The sequence below is a fragment of the Schistocerca nitens genome, chromosome 1 (genome assembly GCF_023898315.1).
Source record: "Schistocerca nitens isolate TAMUIC-IGC-003100 chromosome 1, iqSchNite1.1, whole genome shotgun sequence".
Classification (NCBI taxonomy): domain Eukaryota; kingdom Metazoa; phylum Arthropoda; class Insecta; order Orthoptera; family Acrididae; genus Schistocerca; species Schistocerca nitens.
Window position 1 is genome coordinate 650,138,410 of NC_064614.1, and position 19,826 is coordinate 650,158,235.

At 48.2% G+C, this 19,826-nt stretch overlaps 1 protein-coding gene across 1 annotated transcript in view; it reads left to right on the top strand.

The window, feature by feature from the left end:
• The first annotated feature begins 1,683 nt into the window (after positions 1 to 1,683).
• The window catches only part of LOC126258560 (presenilin homolog), a 129,410-nt gene continuing 111,267 nt past the window's right edge, over positions 1,684 to 19,826 (top strand). The window contains exons 1-2 of the mRNA XM_049955651.1: positions 1,684 to 1,915; positions 2,031 to 2,239. Coding sequence (XP_049811608.1) covers positions 1,769 to 1,915; positions 2,031 to 2,239 — 356 coding nt within the window. The 5' untranslated portion in view covers positions 1,684 to 1,768. The remainder of the gene's footprint in view (positions 1,916 to 2,030; positions 2,240 to 19,826) is intronic.

Consider the following 19,826-nt stretch of genomic DNA (forward strand, 5'->3'; position numbering starts at 1 on the left):
ATGGCGAACACAGAAGAATGGTCACCTCTAAGGCAGTGTGCTTGCTTCAGCACTGTATAATATCTACACAAATGATCAACCAGTACCGGCAAGTACTAGGCTCTTCATCTATGCAGATGACACAGCTGTAGCTGTTCAGGGTCCAACCTTCAAAGAAGTAGAGAGAAAACTGTCTCTAGCAATGGCTGAACTCTCCAAGTACTATGATGCCAACCACCTGAAGCTCAATCCCAGTAAAACTCAAGTGAGCGCCTTCCACTTACGAAACACGGAAGCTCAGCAAAAGCTGGAAATCACATGACGAGGAGAGCAACTGAAACACTGCCCAACACCAGTCTACCTAGGTGTCACACTGGACAGGGCTCTAACGTACAGGCAGCAATGTCTAAACGTGAAACAGAAAGTCATTGCTCGCAATGACATACTTAAGAGGCTGATTGGCAGCAGCTGTGGAGCCAACCCACACCTCCTAAGGATTTCTGGACTTGCACTTTGTGTATCAGCCGCTGAGTATGCTGCTCCTGTGTGGAACGCTTCAGCTCATGCTAAGCAAGTCGATTTTGCGGTCAACGATACTGCAAGGATCATCTCGGGATAACTGAAGCCAACACCAGTGCAGAAATTGTATCCGATACTTTGAATAGCCCCACCCAATATCTGAAAGGCCACTGCTGCAGACAATGAGAGAACAAAGCAGGAGTATGACTGCCGACTTCCTCTGTATGGTCATCAGGCAGCAAGATCCCGCCTTAAATCTCGCAAGACTTTCCTTGCTAGGTCTGTGCCACTTGAGGGAGCACCAAAGGCAATTCGTCTTGCAGCAGGGAAGAGCTCACTGCCCTTAGATGTATCACCAAAAGAAGAACTAGCTCCTCGCACAAACCTACTATACCCTGTATGAAGGTCCCTCAGCGGCCTACGACTGGGCGTCCCGCGATGCAAGACCAACCTGAAGAAATGGGGAATCCCTCCAGCGAGCGCAGACACCTCTTGCGACTGTGGGGCTGAAGAAGATCCAAGCCAGCTACTTGTATGCCCCCTCTTGGACACCCGTGCACAATACAAGATGTTTATGAAGGAAATGACAAAGCTATCACAGCTATTTTTTGAAAATGCTGACCGCACACAGAAATGAATGAATGTCTTTAGTAGACATGCTCCCACAGATAAATACCCATTATGTGAAGCAATCTACTCTGCGTTTTAAATGTAACCGTCAAATACCATCATATCACCTACTCTGATTTGTACGATATTATGATCTTCTTTCAGTACGAAGTATGACCTAAATGTCCAATAAAAGCACAATACAAAAAAATTTCATAAAGTAACAAAGTTATTTATGAAAGTGCTGAGGAGCACATAACTAAAACACTAAAACTAATCAAACTTATTTAATACTGAGAACCAGTCTGAAAGTAATAGCCCATTTATCAGTTAGTCGATGTGATACAATAAACTGTCAGATACCATAAAGCACGTATGGGAAATTCTGCTAGGAGCGTAGAGTCGTCCAGGTCAGGGCACAGCATGGCGCAGAAGAAAAATAGCATACAAACCAGAATTTGAATGAAATAGATTGTCTTATCGTAGATACGGTATCTATCACTGCTTATCATTCATCGATCGCTTACCCAAAGTTGTAACTACAAATTTAAACGACCATCTTTGACGGTAGGACACCGTTAGTTAATCATATGTTTTGACTTTTCGTGTGTGTTTGTAAATACGTTCATGTTCTTTAACTGTACTGTGAATTTTCTTTTGAATGTCTGATAGCGAATTTGATTCAGCCACAGAAACCACCGGTTTAATGGATGCACATGTTGGTCAGAGCAGAAGCGAGATTTCTGGTGAAAGACCTGGCAGACGACAAAAGAGAAGACGGAGCACAGAACGTCGGACTGCAAACGAAGTAAGGAATTGCCGGTTTCCGTTTCAAACCCAATTGAAGTGATATTTACACATCAATGAGTAGCTCACTAAGTCGTCATAATATATTCTATTTCACCAGAATTTTTTTGTTGCAGGACGAGAATGGTGCAATTCCCGAAGTCGTCATAGCTTCTAGTTCAGCAGGGAGTCCGTCTAATGGCGAATGGCCTAGCGAAGAAGAAGAAGAGCTAAAATATGGGGCAAAACATGTCATTAAGTTATTTGTCCCGGTTTCACTATGCATGTTGGTTGTCGTTGCTACCATCAGTTTTGTCAACTTCTACACAATCAAGGATTTATACTTGTAAGATATACTGTTATGATGTTGATTTCGTTTAAATAGGTTTTCATATTGCCCAAGAGTAATTTAACATCCCACTGGACCATAGCAAAGGACGTGGCGATACCCTTACATTGTAAGAGCAACAACTGACACTGATAAGTGACAAGTAAAGATGCAGTGAGGGGGGTGTGGTTATTTTCTTCCTTTATATATATATAATCTGCTGTGCTGTACTGTTCCCATCCTAACGATTATTGTGAACATAATCCAACAGTTTAAGCCCGCATTTGGTCTAAACATGGTTTCCCTTCCAAACTTGGCATTCATATCCCCTAGAATATCTTTCACATCATTTTCCACTATAGCATCATATGTGCCTTCCAGCTGTTCTTAAAAGGAGTCTTTAGCTTCATCATTCATGTACTCTGCTGGAACATGGGTGCCAATCAATGTCACATTGAAGATTTTAATTCTCAGTCCAAATAGCCTACTGTATATTGACTCAAAAGTTGATATTGCCAACCTGTGTGCACTGAGTACTAGGAAACCGGTTCCAAGATTAGCTGTACCACCAATGCTGCAAAATATTGTGTAGTGCTTTGGGCATTTGTCATGTTTCTGAGTTCCCCTGCTCTATAAAGAGTCAATAGTACTTTCCAAGTAGCATTCTTCCCCGAGTCTGTCATCATTGTAGAGGCTGTCTGATTTCCATATGTGCTCAACATTTTCATGATTACATACTTTTTTATGTAGCTGGGAAGTCACCCCTGTGCACTGCCAGCAGGGAGGCTGCCCCTTCTCAACTCATTGGGTGGCTGCCTTTTCTGCCATTGTGGGTCCCTCCTCTTCCTACAAAGTGGCAGGTTCCTACTGTTAGCCTCAGTAGGCAAGTGTCCCTTCAACTTGCTCCGCCATATGAATACGCTTTATCTCCACCTTCACTGTCATTGTGAAAATATGCTTATAATACTATGAATCCAGTTTTGCTTTAACATGTCACATTCAGTTTGCAAGTCTGTGATAGCTGTTCTTGCTTGTTAATGTGTAACTTCATTTATTACGCATCCCTGAGACTCTCCTTCACGATATAATTTATAAATCATGGTATATGAATAAATAAATAAATTAAGATGGGTCTCCTGGTGTAAGAGATAGACATTAATGGTCATACACTAAATGAAACATAGTGTCTAAAATTCTTTGGAGTCTAGCTGAATAAGAAGGAAGGTGAAGTCCACAGACTGAAAAATTAATGTAGAGGCTCCGAGTTCATTTTGTTATGTTTTACAGTTAGAAATATCTTTAAGTTGTCCTGAAAACAATGATTTTGTATTATTTTGCAATTTTTCATCTTACAGAATTCTCATGTTGGGCAGTACACCTAAAATAGGTAGATTATTAAGCAAAAGTAAGCAGTAGAAATACTATGTTAAATAGATAACCAACACTTGCAGAGACCTATGTAAAGATTATTAGTGATATTTGTTTTATGGGCATTAGGCCGTGGTCCAAGGTGTAAGTCTCTGCTTAATGTTCTGTCTTCTGATGCTGGAGACATCATCAGAGGCTTTAATGGCTCAGAAAGCAGTTACAGTCTCAAACAAGCTGAGCAGGCTGAACTGTTTATACGTATCTATGCGACAGTCAGTTCGTGGTGTCGTCAGACCACTGCCTAAGATTGCAGAGGCACACTGATTTTTGTTACATAGGTTATAGTGGAGAAGATTCTAAGTTGTTTGTATTATTTAGTACTAAGGTCCACAACTTGTCCAATTTAAGTGAACTTTATTCATTTCTGTTAAAGTTGTCTTTGTTCTTTATAATTTCTATGGTGTCTCCCTGGTCCCAATGCATGATCTTCTACTGCTGATTTATCCGTATTGCACAGGCAACAGTTGCTCTTGTGTTCCTTGAAGGCAGATGTTAATGCTTCTTGTAATTCATATGTACACTTGACTGAAAATGCAAGGGATATTATATACTCCTGTTATGGCAAGCAGTGTGAATAGATTCTTTGGCAGGCAAGGTATTGGGCAAAGGTGCAGGATTGCAAGCTGCTTACACAGAGGAATCCTGACACAGCACGCTGACTTGATGGTGATGGTGCAGACACCATGTGTGTCCTGGCTTCGGTGTGGAGCAAGGCAGCGACATCTTACATTTAGCTATAGGACGTAGCGTCCCAGTGACGCGTCAATAGCGCTGCCCTGTATGGAAGTCTGGACCGACGGCTGACAAGCAGTGGTGGGCAGGTGGCACAGTGTTGGCCTTCTGGGCTGGGCAGACAAGCATAAGTTCATGGGCTGTGGCCCGATAGTGGCAGAGTTTATAGTGAAGACTCCAGGGCTGCATCAGACAATTGTAGCTACAACTGACATGTGGCAAGTGCCGTGGATGGCTTTGACGCGCCATATGTCATGTACTCATCTGGGGCAGATGTAAATGCTAGTTCTTAGTAATTAGTCTGTGTAAGGGGCCACCATGAATCATCTGAAACATGCCAAGAGCCAGGCCCTGGCGTAATCAGCATTGTGCATTGACTGTGTGAATTTGACAGCTGGCCCCAGGACACCAACACCCAGAATGGTGTCATGGAAGTCTGTCTCTAATAAAGCCAACCAGTTCCCTTGAACAGTGCAAGTAGATCCTTTACCAGTGCTTTGCTAGACACAATTTCTTCAGTTCAGGTTGATCCGAATATTCTGTGTCTTTTAATCACCAATGCCTCACATTTGAAGATAGAATGTGATGCGGTTTCCTCGCCTCCAACACATATCCTACATTTGGGGTCTTCTATTATCCCCATTGTATGTAGGTGTTTTCTGAAATTACTGTGGCCTGTCAATAGTCCAACCATGAGCTTCATTTCTCTCCTGTTCAAATCCAGGATTGAGAGAATTCTTGGCTTTGGCATTAATACCTTGCCATGTTTTTGCTTTTGGACCTTAGCCCAATATTCTACATGCTTTCTCCTTGTCCAGTCTTGAAGTTTTATTTTGATCATCGCCTTGGAGATTGTCAGGACAGGTTCTGATCCAATAAATGGTGTCATCGCCCCTATCCTGGCCAACCTATCAGTTTGCTCATTACCACTAATCCCTGAGTGACCAGGGACCCACAATATGTTTACCCTATTGCTTTCCCCTAGCTCCACAGAGACTTTGTGGCATTCTGCCACAATCTTTGATCTTGTTGCAGAGGCTGCCAGTGCTTTCAGGGCTGCTTGGCAGTCTGAATAAATGAATATGCTACGACCTCTGTAGTACCTTCGCAAATTCTCCTCCATGCTTACCCAGATAGCAGATATTTCTGCTTGAAACACAGTGGCCATGTTCCCTAGAGAGATGATGCCCTCCAGCCTTGGCTGCACCCCTTATACCCCGGCCCCAACATCTTGGTCTGTTTTCGAACCGTCATTGAACCAGACTATGTCCTCAGTATGATGTCAAAATTTGTTCTCCCAGAGAACATTGAAAGACTTGTTGAAGCAGTTGGGAGTTGTTATATAGTTGGCTGGCATTTCCTCAACCATACCTATGGTTACCTCACTCAGTATTTTAGTGTGAGATCCTGGTTACCCCAGTGAGTTTGAGTTTTTGCCAGTCTTTAACCTGTGTGCTACAGCTGCTGCCTCCATCTTTACCCACAGGTGTAATGGGGTCATGTACAGCGTGGTTTTCATCCCAACGGTGGGTGTGCTGCTAATTCCTCCTGTAATGGCTACGCAGGCCAATCTCTTTACCTTCGCAAGCTCCTTAGTAGCTATCTGCTGCTCTAACTTTTTCCATCACACTGTAGCCCCATAAGTGATCATAGGTCTTCCTACCAAGGTGTATATCCAGTACATACTCTTGGGGCTTAAGCCTCAGTTTTTACCACAACCACTCCTGGTACTTGAAAATTTGCCAAGTATTACTATGACAAGATCGTCTGCATATCCCTGGCATAAGTACTGTCTAGAGTTTAATTCTATAATGAGTTCATTCACTACAAGGTTCCACAGTAGAGGGGACAGGACCCCTCCTTGTGGACAGCCTCTGGTGGTGTTGATTACCATTTTTTCTTCCATCATGGTGGCTTATACCTTTCTAGCACTAAGCATGGCTCTAATCCACCTGCCAATGGTGGTCTCCAAGCCATGCACCTCTGCTACCTTAACCATGGATTCAAAGGTCAGTGTTGGTAAAAGCCCCTTCGATGTCCAAGAAGATGCGGAGGGCTATTTCCTGAAACAAGTTGGTGGAGTGCAGTTTCACATGATTTTTCTGGTTGGTGTGCATGTTGGTTTATGTGTAGAGGGACCCTAGTTAACCTCCTCTCCCTGACATGCACGTTGACCAGTTTTTCTAATGTTTTAAGAAGAAAGGAGCACAGACTGATTGGTCTCATATCCTTGACCTTGGTATGATGATTTCTCCCTGGTTTTGGAATAAAGACAACCTTCACTGCCCTCCAGATGTTAGGAATGATTCCTGCTGCTAGACTAACCCTACATAACCTGCATAGGAATCAATAAATTAAGTTCACTCCTGCTTGTTGCAGGAGTGCTGGAAAAATTCCATCTGGGCCAGGTGACTTGAACAGTTGGAATGTTCCCACTATCTATTGGATTTTACTGTGGCCAACACATTCTCTGGCAGATTCCCAGTTATCCCTCCGAATACCTGAAAACCAATATCTCACAGGGATTCATCCTGGTCTATGTTGTCCGTCAGAGTACATTGAGAAAGATGAGTCTTGAGGAGTAGTTCCAGCATTTCATATGCTGTCCTTGTATACTCTCCATCCTCCATCATCTTTCCTTAAAGTTCTTCCTGGATTAGTTGGTATCCTAGTGAGGATTTTGTGAAGTCTGGCCTGAACAGCCATACCCTCTATCTCCTCACAGAATACCTTCTAGGACGCCTGCTTTGCTTGCTTTGTTCCAAGATTGTATTTGACAAGGGCGTTCCAATATTCGGCCCATTGTCCTTTCTTTCTGGTGGTCAAACTCCAGCAGTCTCTAAGCAGTGCTAAGAAATATGACCCCAAATCATTCCCCTCCTTGGCCACACCATGGGAGGAACGCCAGGCTAAGGATGGCAGCAAAGCTTATCCATCCCGGTACCTTGTATGTATGAGAGTTGATGGGGAATATATCTTGCCAATGAAACCTCAGTTTTTTGTGAAACCTTTAGAGGACAATTGTGGGGAGGTGGAGGGCTTGTCCAAAATGCGGTCAGGGTTGCTCTTGATTAAAACAGCATCCTTGGCTCAGTCACAGGCACTATTTGCCTGTGACAAGCTGGAGGATGTTCCTATTTCCATCAAGCCCATAAGAGCTTAAATACGGTCCAGGTTATCATATTTCACAGGGACCTTCTTTTGCAGTCTGAAGATGAGGTGCGCACCAATTTAGAGCGGCGAGGTGTCCATTTCGTCCAATGCATCCACTAGGGTCCAAGGGATAATCAGGTTGCCACTGGTGCCTTCATCTTGGCCTTTGAGGGTAAAACATTACCCGAGAAGGTCAAGGTGATTGTCTACCACTGTGACATAAAGCCATATAATCCTTCCCCAATGCGGTGCTTGAAGTTCGGCCATATGTCTTCCCGCTGTACTTCCAGCATCACCTATTGGGTTTGTGGACGTCCTTCACATCCTAATACTCCCTGTGCCCCGCCTCCCATCAGTGTCAACTGCAGAGAGCACCATTCACCTTGCTCATCAGACTGCAGGATTCTCCAGAAAGAAAGAAAAATAATGTAATACAAGACCTTGGACTGACTGACCTACACTGAGGAATTCCTCCAGTGGAATTGCGGCCGTTTTTTCCACCACCTGGCTGAGCTACTGCAACTGTTAAGCTTTACACCTACTTTCTGCATTGCCCTCCAGGAAACCTGGTTCCCGGCAATGCAGACCCCTGCCTTCCGCGGCTGTAAGGGAAATTACAGGAACTGTAGCGACTGTAATAGTGTGTCAGGTGGAGTTTGCGTCTATGTCCTGAACTCAGTATCTATTGAACCTATGCCCCTTCAAACCCTTCTTGAAGCTGTGGCTGTCAGGATGAGGATGACAGAAAATAACTGTCTGCAATGTATATCTTTCTCCAGATGGTGCAGTACCCCTGAACATATTGGCTGCACTGATTGATCAACTCCCTAAACCTTTCCTAGTTTTGGGAGATTTTAACGTGCATAGACCCTTGTGGGATGGCATCATGCTTACTGGCTAAGGTAAGGAGGTCGAAAATTTACTGTCACAACTCGACCTCTGCCTCTTAAATACAGATGTCCCTCCCCAAATTTCAGTGTGCCACATACCACATATTCGGCTATTGATCTCTTGGTTTGCAGCCCTGGCCTTCTCCCATCTACCCTCTGGATAGAACATGTTGACCTGTGCGGTAGTGACCACTTCCCCATCTTCCTGTCACTCCCACGGCGTCATGCTCACGGACGTCTACCGAGATGGGCTTTAAACAAGGCAGGCTGGGAAGCCTTTACCTCTGCTGGCACTATTCAAACTGCCCCACATGGTGCCATTGATGTTGTCGTTGAACAGGTCACAACAACGATTGTTTCTGCGGCGGAACACACAATCCCTCATTCTTTAGGGTGCCCTCGGTGAAAGACAGTCCCTTGGTGGTTGCCAGAAGTCGCTGAGGCAATTAAAGAGCATCGGCGTGCTCTACAGCGACATAAGCGCCACCCTTCCCTATAGCACCTTCCAGCCTTTAAGCGGTTCCGTGCCTGCGTTTGCCAGGTTATAAAACAACGGAAACAGGAGTGTTGGAAGAGATACGTTTCGACCATTGGGTGCCATACGTCACCTTCCCAAAGTCTGGACGAAGATCAGACGTCTTTTTGGGTTCCAGACAACAGCGGGTGTCCCTGACATTAACATCAATGGCGTGTTATCTACTGATGCAAACACGATTGCTGAGCACTTTGCTCGAGCCTTTGCGTCAGAGAATTACCCCCCAGCCTTTTGCACCCTCAAACGGCATATGGAAAGGAAAGTCCTCTCGTTCACTACATGCCACAGTGAACAGTATAACACCCCATTTACACAGTGGGAGCTCCTCAGCCCCCTTGCACATTGCTCCGACACAGCTCCTGGGCTGGATCAGATCCAGTCAGATGAGTAAACATCTCTCGTCTGATTACAAGCGACATCTCCTCATCATCTTCAACCGAATGTGGTGTGATGGTGCCTTTCCGTCATAATTACGGGAGAGCACTATCATTCCAGTGCTCTAACCCGGTCAAAACCCACTTGATGTGGATAGCTACTGGCCCATCAGCCTCACCAACTTTCTTTGTAAGCTGCTGAAATGTATGGTGTGTCGGCGGTTGGGTTGGGTCCTGGAGTCTCGTGGCCTACTGGCTCCATGTCAGGGCGGCTTCAGCCAGGCTTGCTCTACCGCTGATTATCTTGTGTACCTTGAGTCTACCATCTGAGCAGCCTTTTCCGCCCCCAGGGGCTCAGCATTCATTTGCTGGGTACGGGCTTGGCGACCCCGGGGTGCCTGAGCTGGGGACTGGTAAGCGCCGCCAGTCCCCCGTCACCGTAACCTCTGAGCATACTTCAGCGACCACCGTGCGGCGCGGCGGTAGAACGTTGTGTGTCTCAGGGAATGGGGATCTTGGCTTGACCGCCCGGATCGCGAGGATGGAATAAACCTCTATCAAAAACCCCTCAATCTCAAGGTGTGCTGCGCGCCGATGAGATGCATGGCTGTTGACATGGAACAGTCGATAGCGGGCAACCTCTGGGGAACCACCCCCTGCGGGTTCGGGGGTTAGAATAGGCCCGCGGTATTCCTGCCTGTCGTAAGAGGCGACTAAAAGGAGTCTCAACTGTTTCGGCCTTATGTGCAGGTCCCCTCTCAGGTTTGACCTCCATCTTTCTAAATTATTCTGAAGAGCGAGCCAATTGGGGAAGGGCGCCTTACATGGTGCACTGTATCCGTCATGCAATTAGACCTTTAGCCGGCTTTCTCGTCGTTGCAATGGTGTCCCGCTCGTTTTCGATCTCTTGGGCGATTACCACGCTGCACTCTGCAGTGTTTCTTTTAACTGCGACGACGACCTTGGACAGTTTTGCACCTAAGATCCAGCACGGTAGCCAGCCCGTTGTGGTGGGGCCGCCATGTACCCTCTTGGTTGTAGCCCCCTGACAACACAGGGATCGCTCTACTGATGCCTGCGCCGTTAACTCCCCACGTATGCCAAGGAGTAGATGCCCATCTCCTTGGGGCATCAGGACTCCCGGCAATGGCCGTCCTGCCAGGTGGCTATTGCTGCGGCTGGGTGGCGCCCGTGGGGAGGGCCCTTGGTCGGAGTAGGTGGCATCAGGGCGGATGACCCGCAATGAAGCGTGGTACATCATCTCTCGCTGGCGGCCAGCAGTCTCTAAGCGTTCTCGGGCTCAATTTAATGCTCAGAAGTACGACCCAAAAACGTTCCCCTCCCTGGCCACGCCGTGGGAAGAGCGTAAGTCTCAGGCTGGAGGTAACAGTTATTCGCCCCGATTCTTAGTTTGCACGAGAGCTGATGGGGAGTCTTTTCTCTCCACAAAGCCTCAGTTCTTCGTCGAGCATTTAGAGGACAAGTTTGGGGAGGTGGAGGGCTTGTCTAAAATGCGCTCTGGGTCAGTACTGATACAAACGGCATCCTCCGCCCAGTCACGCAGATTACTTGCTTGTGACAAGTTGGGGGATGTTAACGTTACTATTACACCACATAAGAGTTTGAATATGGTCCAGGGTGTTATTTTCCATAGGGACCTCCTTTTGCAGTCTGATGACGAGCTGCGTGCCAACTTAGAACGTAGAGGTGTTCATTTCGTCCGGCGCGTTCATCGGGGTCCGAGGGACAATCAGGTTGCTACCGGTGCCTTCATCTTGGCCTTCGAGGGTGATACGTTACCGGAAAAGGTCAAGGTGATGGTCTACTGATGTGACGTCAAGCCCTATATCCCTCCCCCGATGCGGTGCTTCAAGTGCTGGAAGTTCGGCCATATGTCTTCCCGCTGCACTTCCGGCCTCACATGTCGAGATTGCGGACGCCCATCTCATCCCGATACTCCATGTGCCCCGCCTCCCATCTGCGTCAACTGTGGGGAGCACCATTCACCTTGCTCGCCAGACTGCAGAATATACCAGAAAGAGCGCAAAATCATGGAATATAAGACCCTGGACAGACTGACTTATACTGAGGCCAAAAGGAAATACGACCGATTACATCCAGTGAGAATGTCATCTTCCTATGCCGCTGCTACAACACCTGTGGTCGCCCCATCAGTTTCGCGACTTCCGGCCAGATCGCTGAGTGGTACAACTCCTCCTGCCCCCTTGCCAGTGGGGGGCTCTACCCACCGGGTTGCTCCTGCGCCACCTACATCAGGGGCAACACCATCCCCCCCATCAGGGACGTCCGTCCGTGCTTCTAAGCCGGAGAAGTGTCCCACTTCTTCGGCTTCTCACGCTCGCAAGGGGTCCCTTGGGTCCCTCCCTTCCCAGGTTTCCACCAGCGGGAAGGCTGACGACCGACAGTGGCGTAAGTGCCCACAATCAGCTGGTCGAAGGGCTTCACGATCCTCCTCAGTCCCAGAGACTGAATCAGTGAAGCCCTCCCAGCCAGTTAAACCCAAGGAGCAGCGTGAGAAACCAAAGAAGAAGAGCTCTAAGCCCAAGGAACTCGCGGTGGCAGCCACCCCACCGCAACCTTCCAGCTCTGCGTCTGAGGACGAGGTGGAGATTCTGGCGTCCGCTGAGGACATGGATCTCGCCGGTCCCTCAGACGCCATGAATAGCACTAGCGCGGGTGCTCAATCGGAGGCAGCAGGTGACCCGGCGGCGTAATCTGCCTTCCCAGTCCCGTCACGCCTTTCCCAGCCATGGCCAATACCATCCTCCAGTGGAACTGCAGCGGTTTCTTCCACCATCTAGCTGAGCTCCGCCAACTTATCAGCCTTCACCCTTTCTTCTGCATTCCTCTCCAGGAAACTTGGTTTCCAGCAATGCGAACCCCCGCCCTCCGTGGCTATCGGGGTTATTATAAGAACCGAGCAGCTTATGAAAGGGTGTCTGGTGGCGTCTGCATATATGTCCTTCACACTCTGCACAGCGAGTCTGTCCCTCTCCAGACGCCTTTAGAGGCTGTCGCTGTACGGGTGTGGACGCCACAGGCTGTTACCGTCTGCAGTCTTTACCTTCCACCGGATGGTGATGTCTCGCAGCATGTCCTGGCTGCACTGGTCGCCCAATTGCCGCCACCTTTCTTGCTATTGGGCGACTTCAACGCCCATAACCCTCTGTGGGGTGGGTCAGTGGCAACAGGTCGAGGCGCCATCGTTGAGAATTTATTGTCGCAGCTCGATCTCTCGCTGTTGAATGATGGTGCCTTCACACACTTCAGTGTGGCGCATGGCACCTACTCCGCCATTGACCTTTCAATCTGTAGCCATAGCCTCTTACCGTCTGTCCAATGGAGTGTGCATGATGACCTGTGTGGTAGTGACCACTTTCCGATCCTTTTGTCACTACCACAGCGCCACTCTTCTGGGCGCCCTAGCAGATGGGCTATGAAGAAGGCTGACTGGGACTTGTTCTCCTCCACTGCCGCTTTTGAGCCTCTCTCTACTGATGACATTGATGCGGTGGTTCAATCGGTCACCACCGGCATCGTTACTGGCGCCGAATCTGCCATTCCCCGTTCTTGTGGGTCCCCTCGGCGGAAGGCTGTGCCTTGGTGGTCGCCTGAGATCGCTGAAGCGATTAAAGATCGCCGGCGGGCGCTCCAGCGTCATAAGCGACATCCCTCCATAGACCACCTTATCGCCTTCAAACGGCTGCATGCGCGGGCCCGCCTCCTTATCTGCCAAGGCAAGAAGGAGTGCTGGGAGCGGTATGTGTCCACAATTGGCCTCCATGTCACTCCATCGCAGGTCTGGGCCAAGATTCGACGCGTCTACGGCTATCGGCCACCTGTCAGCGTCCCTGCGCTCTCACTGAATGGAGCAGTTTGTACTGACTCCGACGTCATTGCAAATCGCTTAGCAGAGCATTTTGCTATGAGTTCCGCTTCTGCGAATTACCCCCAGGCCTTCCGCTCCATTAAAGAGCGGATGGAACATCGGAGCCTTTCGTTTCGCACCAACCACCCAGAATCTTACAATGCTCCATTCAGTGAGTGGGAATTTCGCAGTGCCCTAGCTGCTTGCCCTGATACCGCTCCTGGGCCAGATGGCATCCACTGTCAGATGCTGAAACACCTTTCAGTGGACTGCCAGCGGCGTCTTCTCAATCTTTACAACCGTCTTTGGGTCGAGGGGGAGTTTCCGTCGCAATGGCGGGAAGGCATTGTCATCCCCGTTTTGAAACCTGGAACGAACCCTCTGGAGGTGGACAGCTACCGCCCCATTAGCCTCACCAACGTTCTTTGCAAGTTGCTTGAACGGATGGTGAGCCGGCGCTTGAATTGGGTACTGGAGTCTCGGGGCCTTCTGGCTCCGTCCCAGGGTGGGTTCCGTAAAGGCCGCTCCGCCACCGACAATCTGGTGAGCCTGGAGTCGGCCATCCGTACTGCCTTTGCCCGCCGTCAGCACCTGGTCGCTGTCTTTTTCGACATGCGGAAGGTGTACGATACGACATGGCGTCATCACATCCTTTCTACGCTTCATGGATGGGGTCTTCGGGGCCCTCTGCCGATTTTTATCCACAATTTTCTGTCATGTCGTACCTTCCGCGTGCAAGTCGCGGCCTCGTATAGTTCCTCCCACGTCCAGGAGAACGGTGTGCCACAGGGTTCTGTTTTAAGTGTCTGTCTGTTTTTAATAGCCATTAACGGGCTTGCTGCGGCCGTGGGAAATTCTGTCTCCGCTTCCCTGTATGCTGACGACTTTTGCCTTTACTACAGCTCTACTGGCATTGCAGCTGTTGAACGTCAGCTACAGGGCGCTATCCGTAAGGCGCAGTCTTGGGCTGTAGCGCATGGGTTTCAGTTTTCGGAAGCCAAGACCCGCGTAATGCATTTCTGCCGGCGCCGAACAGTCCATCCTGAGCCGCGGCTTTATCTTGCCGATGAACTGCTTGCTGTGGTGGAGACCCACAGGTTTTTGGGGGTGGTTTTCGATGCCCGGTTGACTTGGCTGCCTCATATCCGGCAGCTCAAACAGGCGTGTTGGCGGCATCTCAATGCTCTGCGATGTTTGAGCCACACCCGCTGGGGCGCCGACCGCTCCACCCTGTTGCGGCTCTACCAGGCGTTAATCCAGTCCCGTCTGGATTATGGGAGCCAGGCTTATGGCTCAGCATCCCCATCTGCATTGCGGGTGCTGGACCCCATTCTCCACAGCGGGATACGCCTTGCCACTGGTGCTTTCCGCACCAGCCCTGTGGACAGCGTCCTAGTGGAGGCAGGTGTCCTTCCACTGCGGTTCCGACGCCAACAATTACTGGCTGCTTATGCTGCCCATGTTTTTAGCTGGCCCGGGCATCCAAATTACCGTGTCCTGTTCCCGCAGTCAGCCGTCCATCTGCCAGAGCGTCGGCCCCGGTCGGGTTGTCCGATCGCCGTACGCGTTAAGGAGCTTCTCTCCGGGCTTGGATTTTTCCCTGTTCCACCTCCTTTCCGGGCCACTTTGCGTACACTCCCATGGTGTTGTCCTCGCCCTTACCTTTGGCTCGACTTGGCACAGGGCCCGAAGGACTCAGTCCCTCCAGAGGCCTTCCGCCGCCTCTTTTCTTCCATCATGGCCACGTATCAGGGATCTTGAATTGTTTAGACTGACGGTTCGATGCTGGCTGGTCGTGTCGGATATGCGCTCACTCTAGGGGACCAGTCCGAACAACATTCCTTGGCGGCTGGCTGCAGCGTTTACACTGCTGAGCTGGTCGCCATCTTTCGAGCCCTAGAGTATATCCGCTCCTGCTCGGGTGAGTCCTTTGTTATCTGTAGCGACTCCCTGAGCAGTTTACGAGCTCTCGACCAGTGTTTCCCTCGTTCCCGTCTAGTGATGGCTATCCAGGAGTCCCTGTCTACTCTTGACCGTTGCGGCCGCTCTGTGGTCTTTGTTTGGACCCCAGGCCATGTTGGGATCCCCGGGAATGAGAATGTTGACCGCCTGGCGAAAGAGGCCACCAGTCAACCACCTCTGGAGATTGGCCTCCCGGCGACTGATTTGCGGGCACTATTACGCCGCAAAATTTTCGCTTTCTGGGACGCTGAATGGCGCAACCTGCCCGTACCGAACAAACTCCGTTGTATCAAGGCGTCGACGACTGTGTGGCGGTTGTCCATTCGGGTCTCCCGCCAGGAGTCTGTTGCCCTCTGCCGGCTGCGCATTGGGCACACTCGGCTGACACACGGCCACTTATTGCGCCCGTGAGGACCCACCTCTGTGTCGCTGCGGCTCCGTTTTATCTGTGGTGCACATTTTATTGGAGTGTCCGCTTTTAGCTGTGCTCAGGCAGACGTTCGCACTGCCTGACACGCTCCCTGCCCTTTTACTAGATGACTCTGCCATGGTGGACTTAGTTTTGCGTTTTATTCGGGCAGGGGGTTTTTATAGTTTAATCTGAGTGTTTGTTTTTTAGCGTTGATTCTGGCTTTTAGCCTCTGATTTTAAACTGAGTTTTTAATGTGTTCTTGGTGGTTGGCTTCTCCTCTTTTTTTCTCTATGGTCGGCCAACCACCGTCACACTCTGTGTGTTTTACTTTGTTTTGTCTGATCTCTGTCGGCGTCTTTTTCGTACTGTGTCGTCTGACGTCTTTCCTGCTGTTTGTTTTTTATTCTCTTTGGGCGGTTTTAATTTTTTTTGGAAAAAGGGACCGATGACCATTGCAGTCTGGTCCCTTTAATCCCACAAACCAACCAGCCTTTTCCAGATGCCAACATGTGGTTGCCGTCTTTTTTGACTTACGTAAAGCATATAACATGACCTGGCGACATCATATCCCTACCACATTGTATAAGTGGGGTCTCCGAGACCCGCTCCTGATTTTTATCCAAAACTTTTTGTCACTCCGTACTTTCCATGTCCAAGTCGATGCCTCCCATACTTTTAGAGTGTCCAGTGACCACTGTTCTGTTGGAGGCCGGAGTCCCTCGATTGAAGGTTAGGCGTGCACAGCTGCTGGCCAGTTACATTGCACATGTTCGTAGTTCTCCTGTGCATCCGAATTACCGTCTTCTTTTCCCAACCATGGCGGTTCATCTCCCGCATCAGTGGCCCAGGTCAGGGCTTACAATTGCAGTTCGTATCCAATCCCTTCTGTCTGAACTGGAGTCCTTCCCGTTACCAACTCTCCTCAAGGTCCATTCACGTACACCTCCAAGGTGTACACCTAGGCCACAGATTCTTCTGGACCTTTCGCATGGGACTAAGGACTCTGTTAACTCTACGGCTCTCCGCTATCACTTCCTCTTGATTCTCGACGTGTACCAGGGCCATGAAGTGGTTTACTCTGACGGCTCGATGGCTTATGGTCACATAGGCTTTGCGTATTTTCATGGAGAACATATTGAACAGCACTCCTTGCTATAGGCTGCAGTGTTTTCACTGCAGAGCTGGCGGCCCTAGCTCTTGCTCTTGAGCACATCTGATCATACCCTGGTGAGTCATTTCTCCTGTGTACTTACTTCTTGAGCAGCCTAGAAGCTATCAACCAGTGCTACCCTTACCATCCTTTGGTAGCATCCATCCAGGAGTCCATTTCTGCCCTGCAATGGCCCCGTCGTTCAGTGGTGTTTGTGTGGACCCCAGGACATGTCGGAATCCCAGGCAATGAAGTTGCCAACAGGCTAGCCGAACAGGCTACGTGGAAACCACTTCTGGAGATGGGCATCTCCAAAACTGACCTGCATTCTGTCTTACGCTGCAGGTTCTTTCGGCTTGGGAGATGGAATGGCATAACAGTATGCACAACAAACTGCATGTCATTAAGGAGAATACGAATGTGTGGAGGTCTTCCGTGCGGTCCTCTCGTAGGGAATCAGTTGTCCTCTGCCGGTTCCGCATTGGCCATACGTGGCTAACGCATGGTTGCCTTCTCTGTCACAAGGACCCACCTCAGTGTCGCTGTGGCTCACAAATGACGGTTGCCTGCTTCTTGTTGGACTGCCCACTTTAAGCCTCTCTGCGGCAGACTTTTAACTTTTCCAGCACCCTACCTTCGGTGTTGGGCGGCAGTGCTTCAACAGCAGCTTTAGTTTTATGTTTTATCATTTGATCTAAGTTTTAGCGCATGTCCTTTGTCCCTCTTGTGTCCTCCTCGCTAGTGCTTTTAGGGTGGAGGTTTTAATGTGTTGCAGAGTAGCTGGCTTCTCCTTTTTATTCTGATGGTCAGCCAGCCTTGGTAATCTGCTCTCTTGTTTTGACCTCTTCTACATGTTTATTACATCTCTCTGTGGTTTTCTTGTCCGATTTTGTCAATTTTAGTGTTTGTTGCCCTTCTGTCATTCTTGCGGTGTTCTCCTTTCTTCCAGCTGTGTTTTGTGTGTCTTGATTATTGTACTCCCATCCTCACGGAATTATTTTAATCAGAACAAGGGGCCGATGACCTAGCAGTTTGGTCCCTCCCCCCTCTTTTAAACCAACCAACCAACATTATTAGATGCATGTGCTTGTTACATCACTGAAAGTCACATAGACCTGATGATGGCAGCATAGATCTGCTGAAACTGGTCGTAGTAATAAAAAGAATTGCTAGTGATTTTGGTAGACTTGATTCTTCAAGAATAACGTAATAAGAGACGCAAAAATAACTTTGTTTCCTTACCTTGGGTTCACAGCGGACTAACATTCCGTACTGCAAATAAGTGCAACAAGCTCCCACATAACAATATTATGAAAAGGATAGTTGCTACTCATCATATAGCGGAGATGCTGAGTTGCAGATACAGGCAACACACAGTAAGCTTTTGACCAACAAGGCCTTTGTCAAAAATAGAGGACACACACACACACACACACACACACACACACACACACACACACACAGAGTAATCTGACTTGAGTTGCCAGAGGCTGGTGTGTGTGTGTGTGTGTGTGTGTGTGTGTGTGTGTGTGTGTGTGTGTGTGTGTGTGTTTATTTATTTTTTATGGGGGCCTTGTTGGCTGAAAGCTCATTTTCTGACATTCTTGTGGTCGTGCCCATCTGCAACTCAGCATCTCCGCTATATGGTGAGTAACAACTACTCTTTTCATAATATTGTTAAATTCCATCCTGGATTTTCCATTATTTGAAGCTCCCACCTAACACATTTCCATACTCTGCAGACTGCTGTATAGTGTATGGTAAAGAGTAATTTGTACCACTGCTAGCCATTCCCTTCCTTGTTCCTCTCACAAATGGTGCAAGAGAAGATATGATCATTTGTATGTCCCAAAACAACCTCTATTTTCATTCATTTTGTTGTTGTTATTCTGGTCTTCAATCCAAAGGCTGGTTTGATGCAGCTTCGCATGTCACTCTTTACTGTGCATGCTCTTCATGCCTGCACAGCTACTGCAAACTATATCCATTTGAAACTTCTTATTGTATTCATGCCTGGGTCCTCGTGTATAAATCTTAACCCCCCTCTCCCCCCCCCCCCCACACACACACACACAACCTCCACAGACTCTCTTCCTCCCCCTCCCCCCCCCCCCCCCCCATTTACAAACTGACTATTCTGATGCCCCAGGATGTGTACTATCAACCCATACCTTCTTTTTGTTAACTTATGCCACAGATTTCTTTTTTCCCCTGTTCAATGCAGTACGTTTTCATTAGCTATGTGATTTCCCTATCTTACCTACAGCATTCTTCTGCAGCATCACATTTCAAAAACTTCTATTCTCTTCTTGTCTGAATTGCTGATCATCTGCTTTTCACTTCCATACGAGGCTGCACACCAGAAAAAGGTGGAACCCAGCAGTCATCAGGAACACCTCAAGATAGCCTAAATATTGCATCTTCTGGATAACACCACCTGGCTCAATACCCGAGGGGTTTAGCAAGCGTGAAACTTTGTTATATTAAACACACAAGCATCTAGTAACACTTTTTCCTATCCACCTCTCTCTTAAATTATTCCCTTAAATGAGGTGGTGTTTTGCAAGAACAGAGAAAATAGGAAACCAGTAACAGAAACATATTTCTGGAGAGACATACACAGTAAAGATAGGACACTTGTTATTTGGTGATAAAAGTACTCAACAATTAACAGAGGCCTAGTATTTTTATAAGCCAATGTATTATTGCTCTTGAGTCACTTTTCCATGTTGTATGTAACTTGTTTGGTTCACATTAAGAATCAAGCTGTTGATATTGAGCCATGAACACAGGAACTGATAAGTTGTTGTGGAGTGAAATTCCTTGACATTCCTCACTGTAACACTAGTGTCATCTGAAAACTATATGTCTTAGCAGCAGTGCCTGAAGGGTGTGAGTCATTTTTATAAATGAAGGATGGAAGGGGGACTAACACACTACCTTTCTTTCCACCAAATTTTGACTGACATTATGATTATAATGAGATGATGTGTGTTACACAGTCTGTGTCCTATTTTGCAGATTATTTTCTTCTCTTCTCATTCCTATTGCTTTCACCTTATGTAAAAGTATTTCATGAA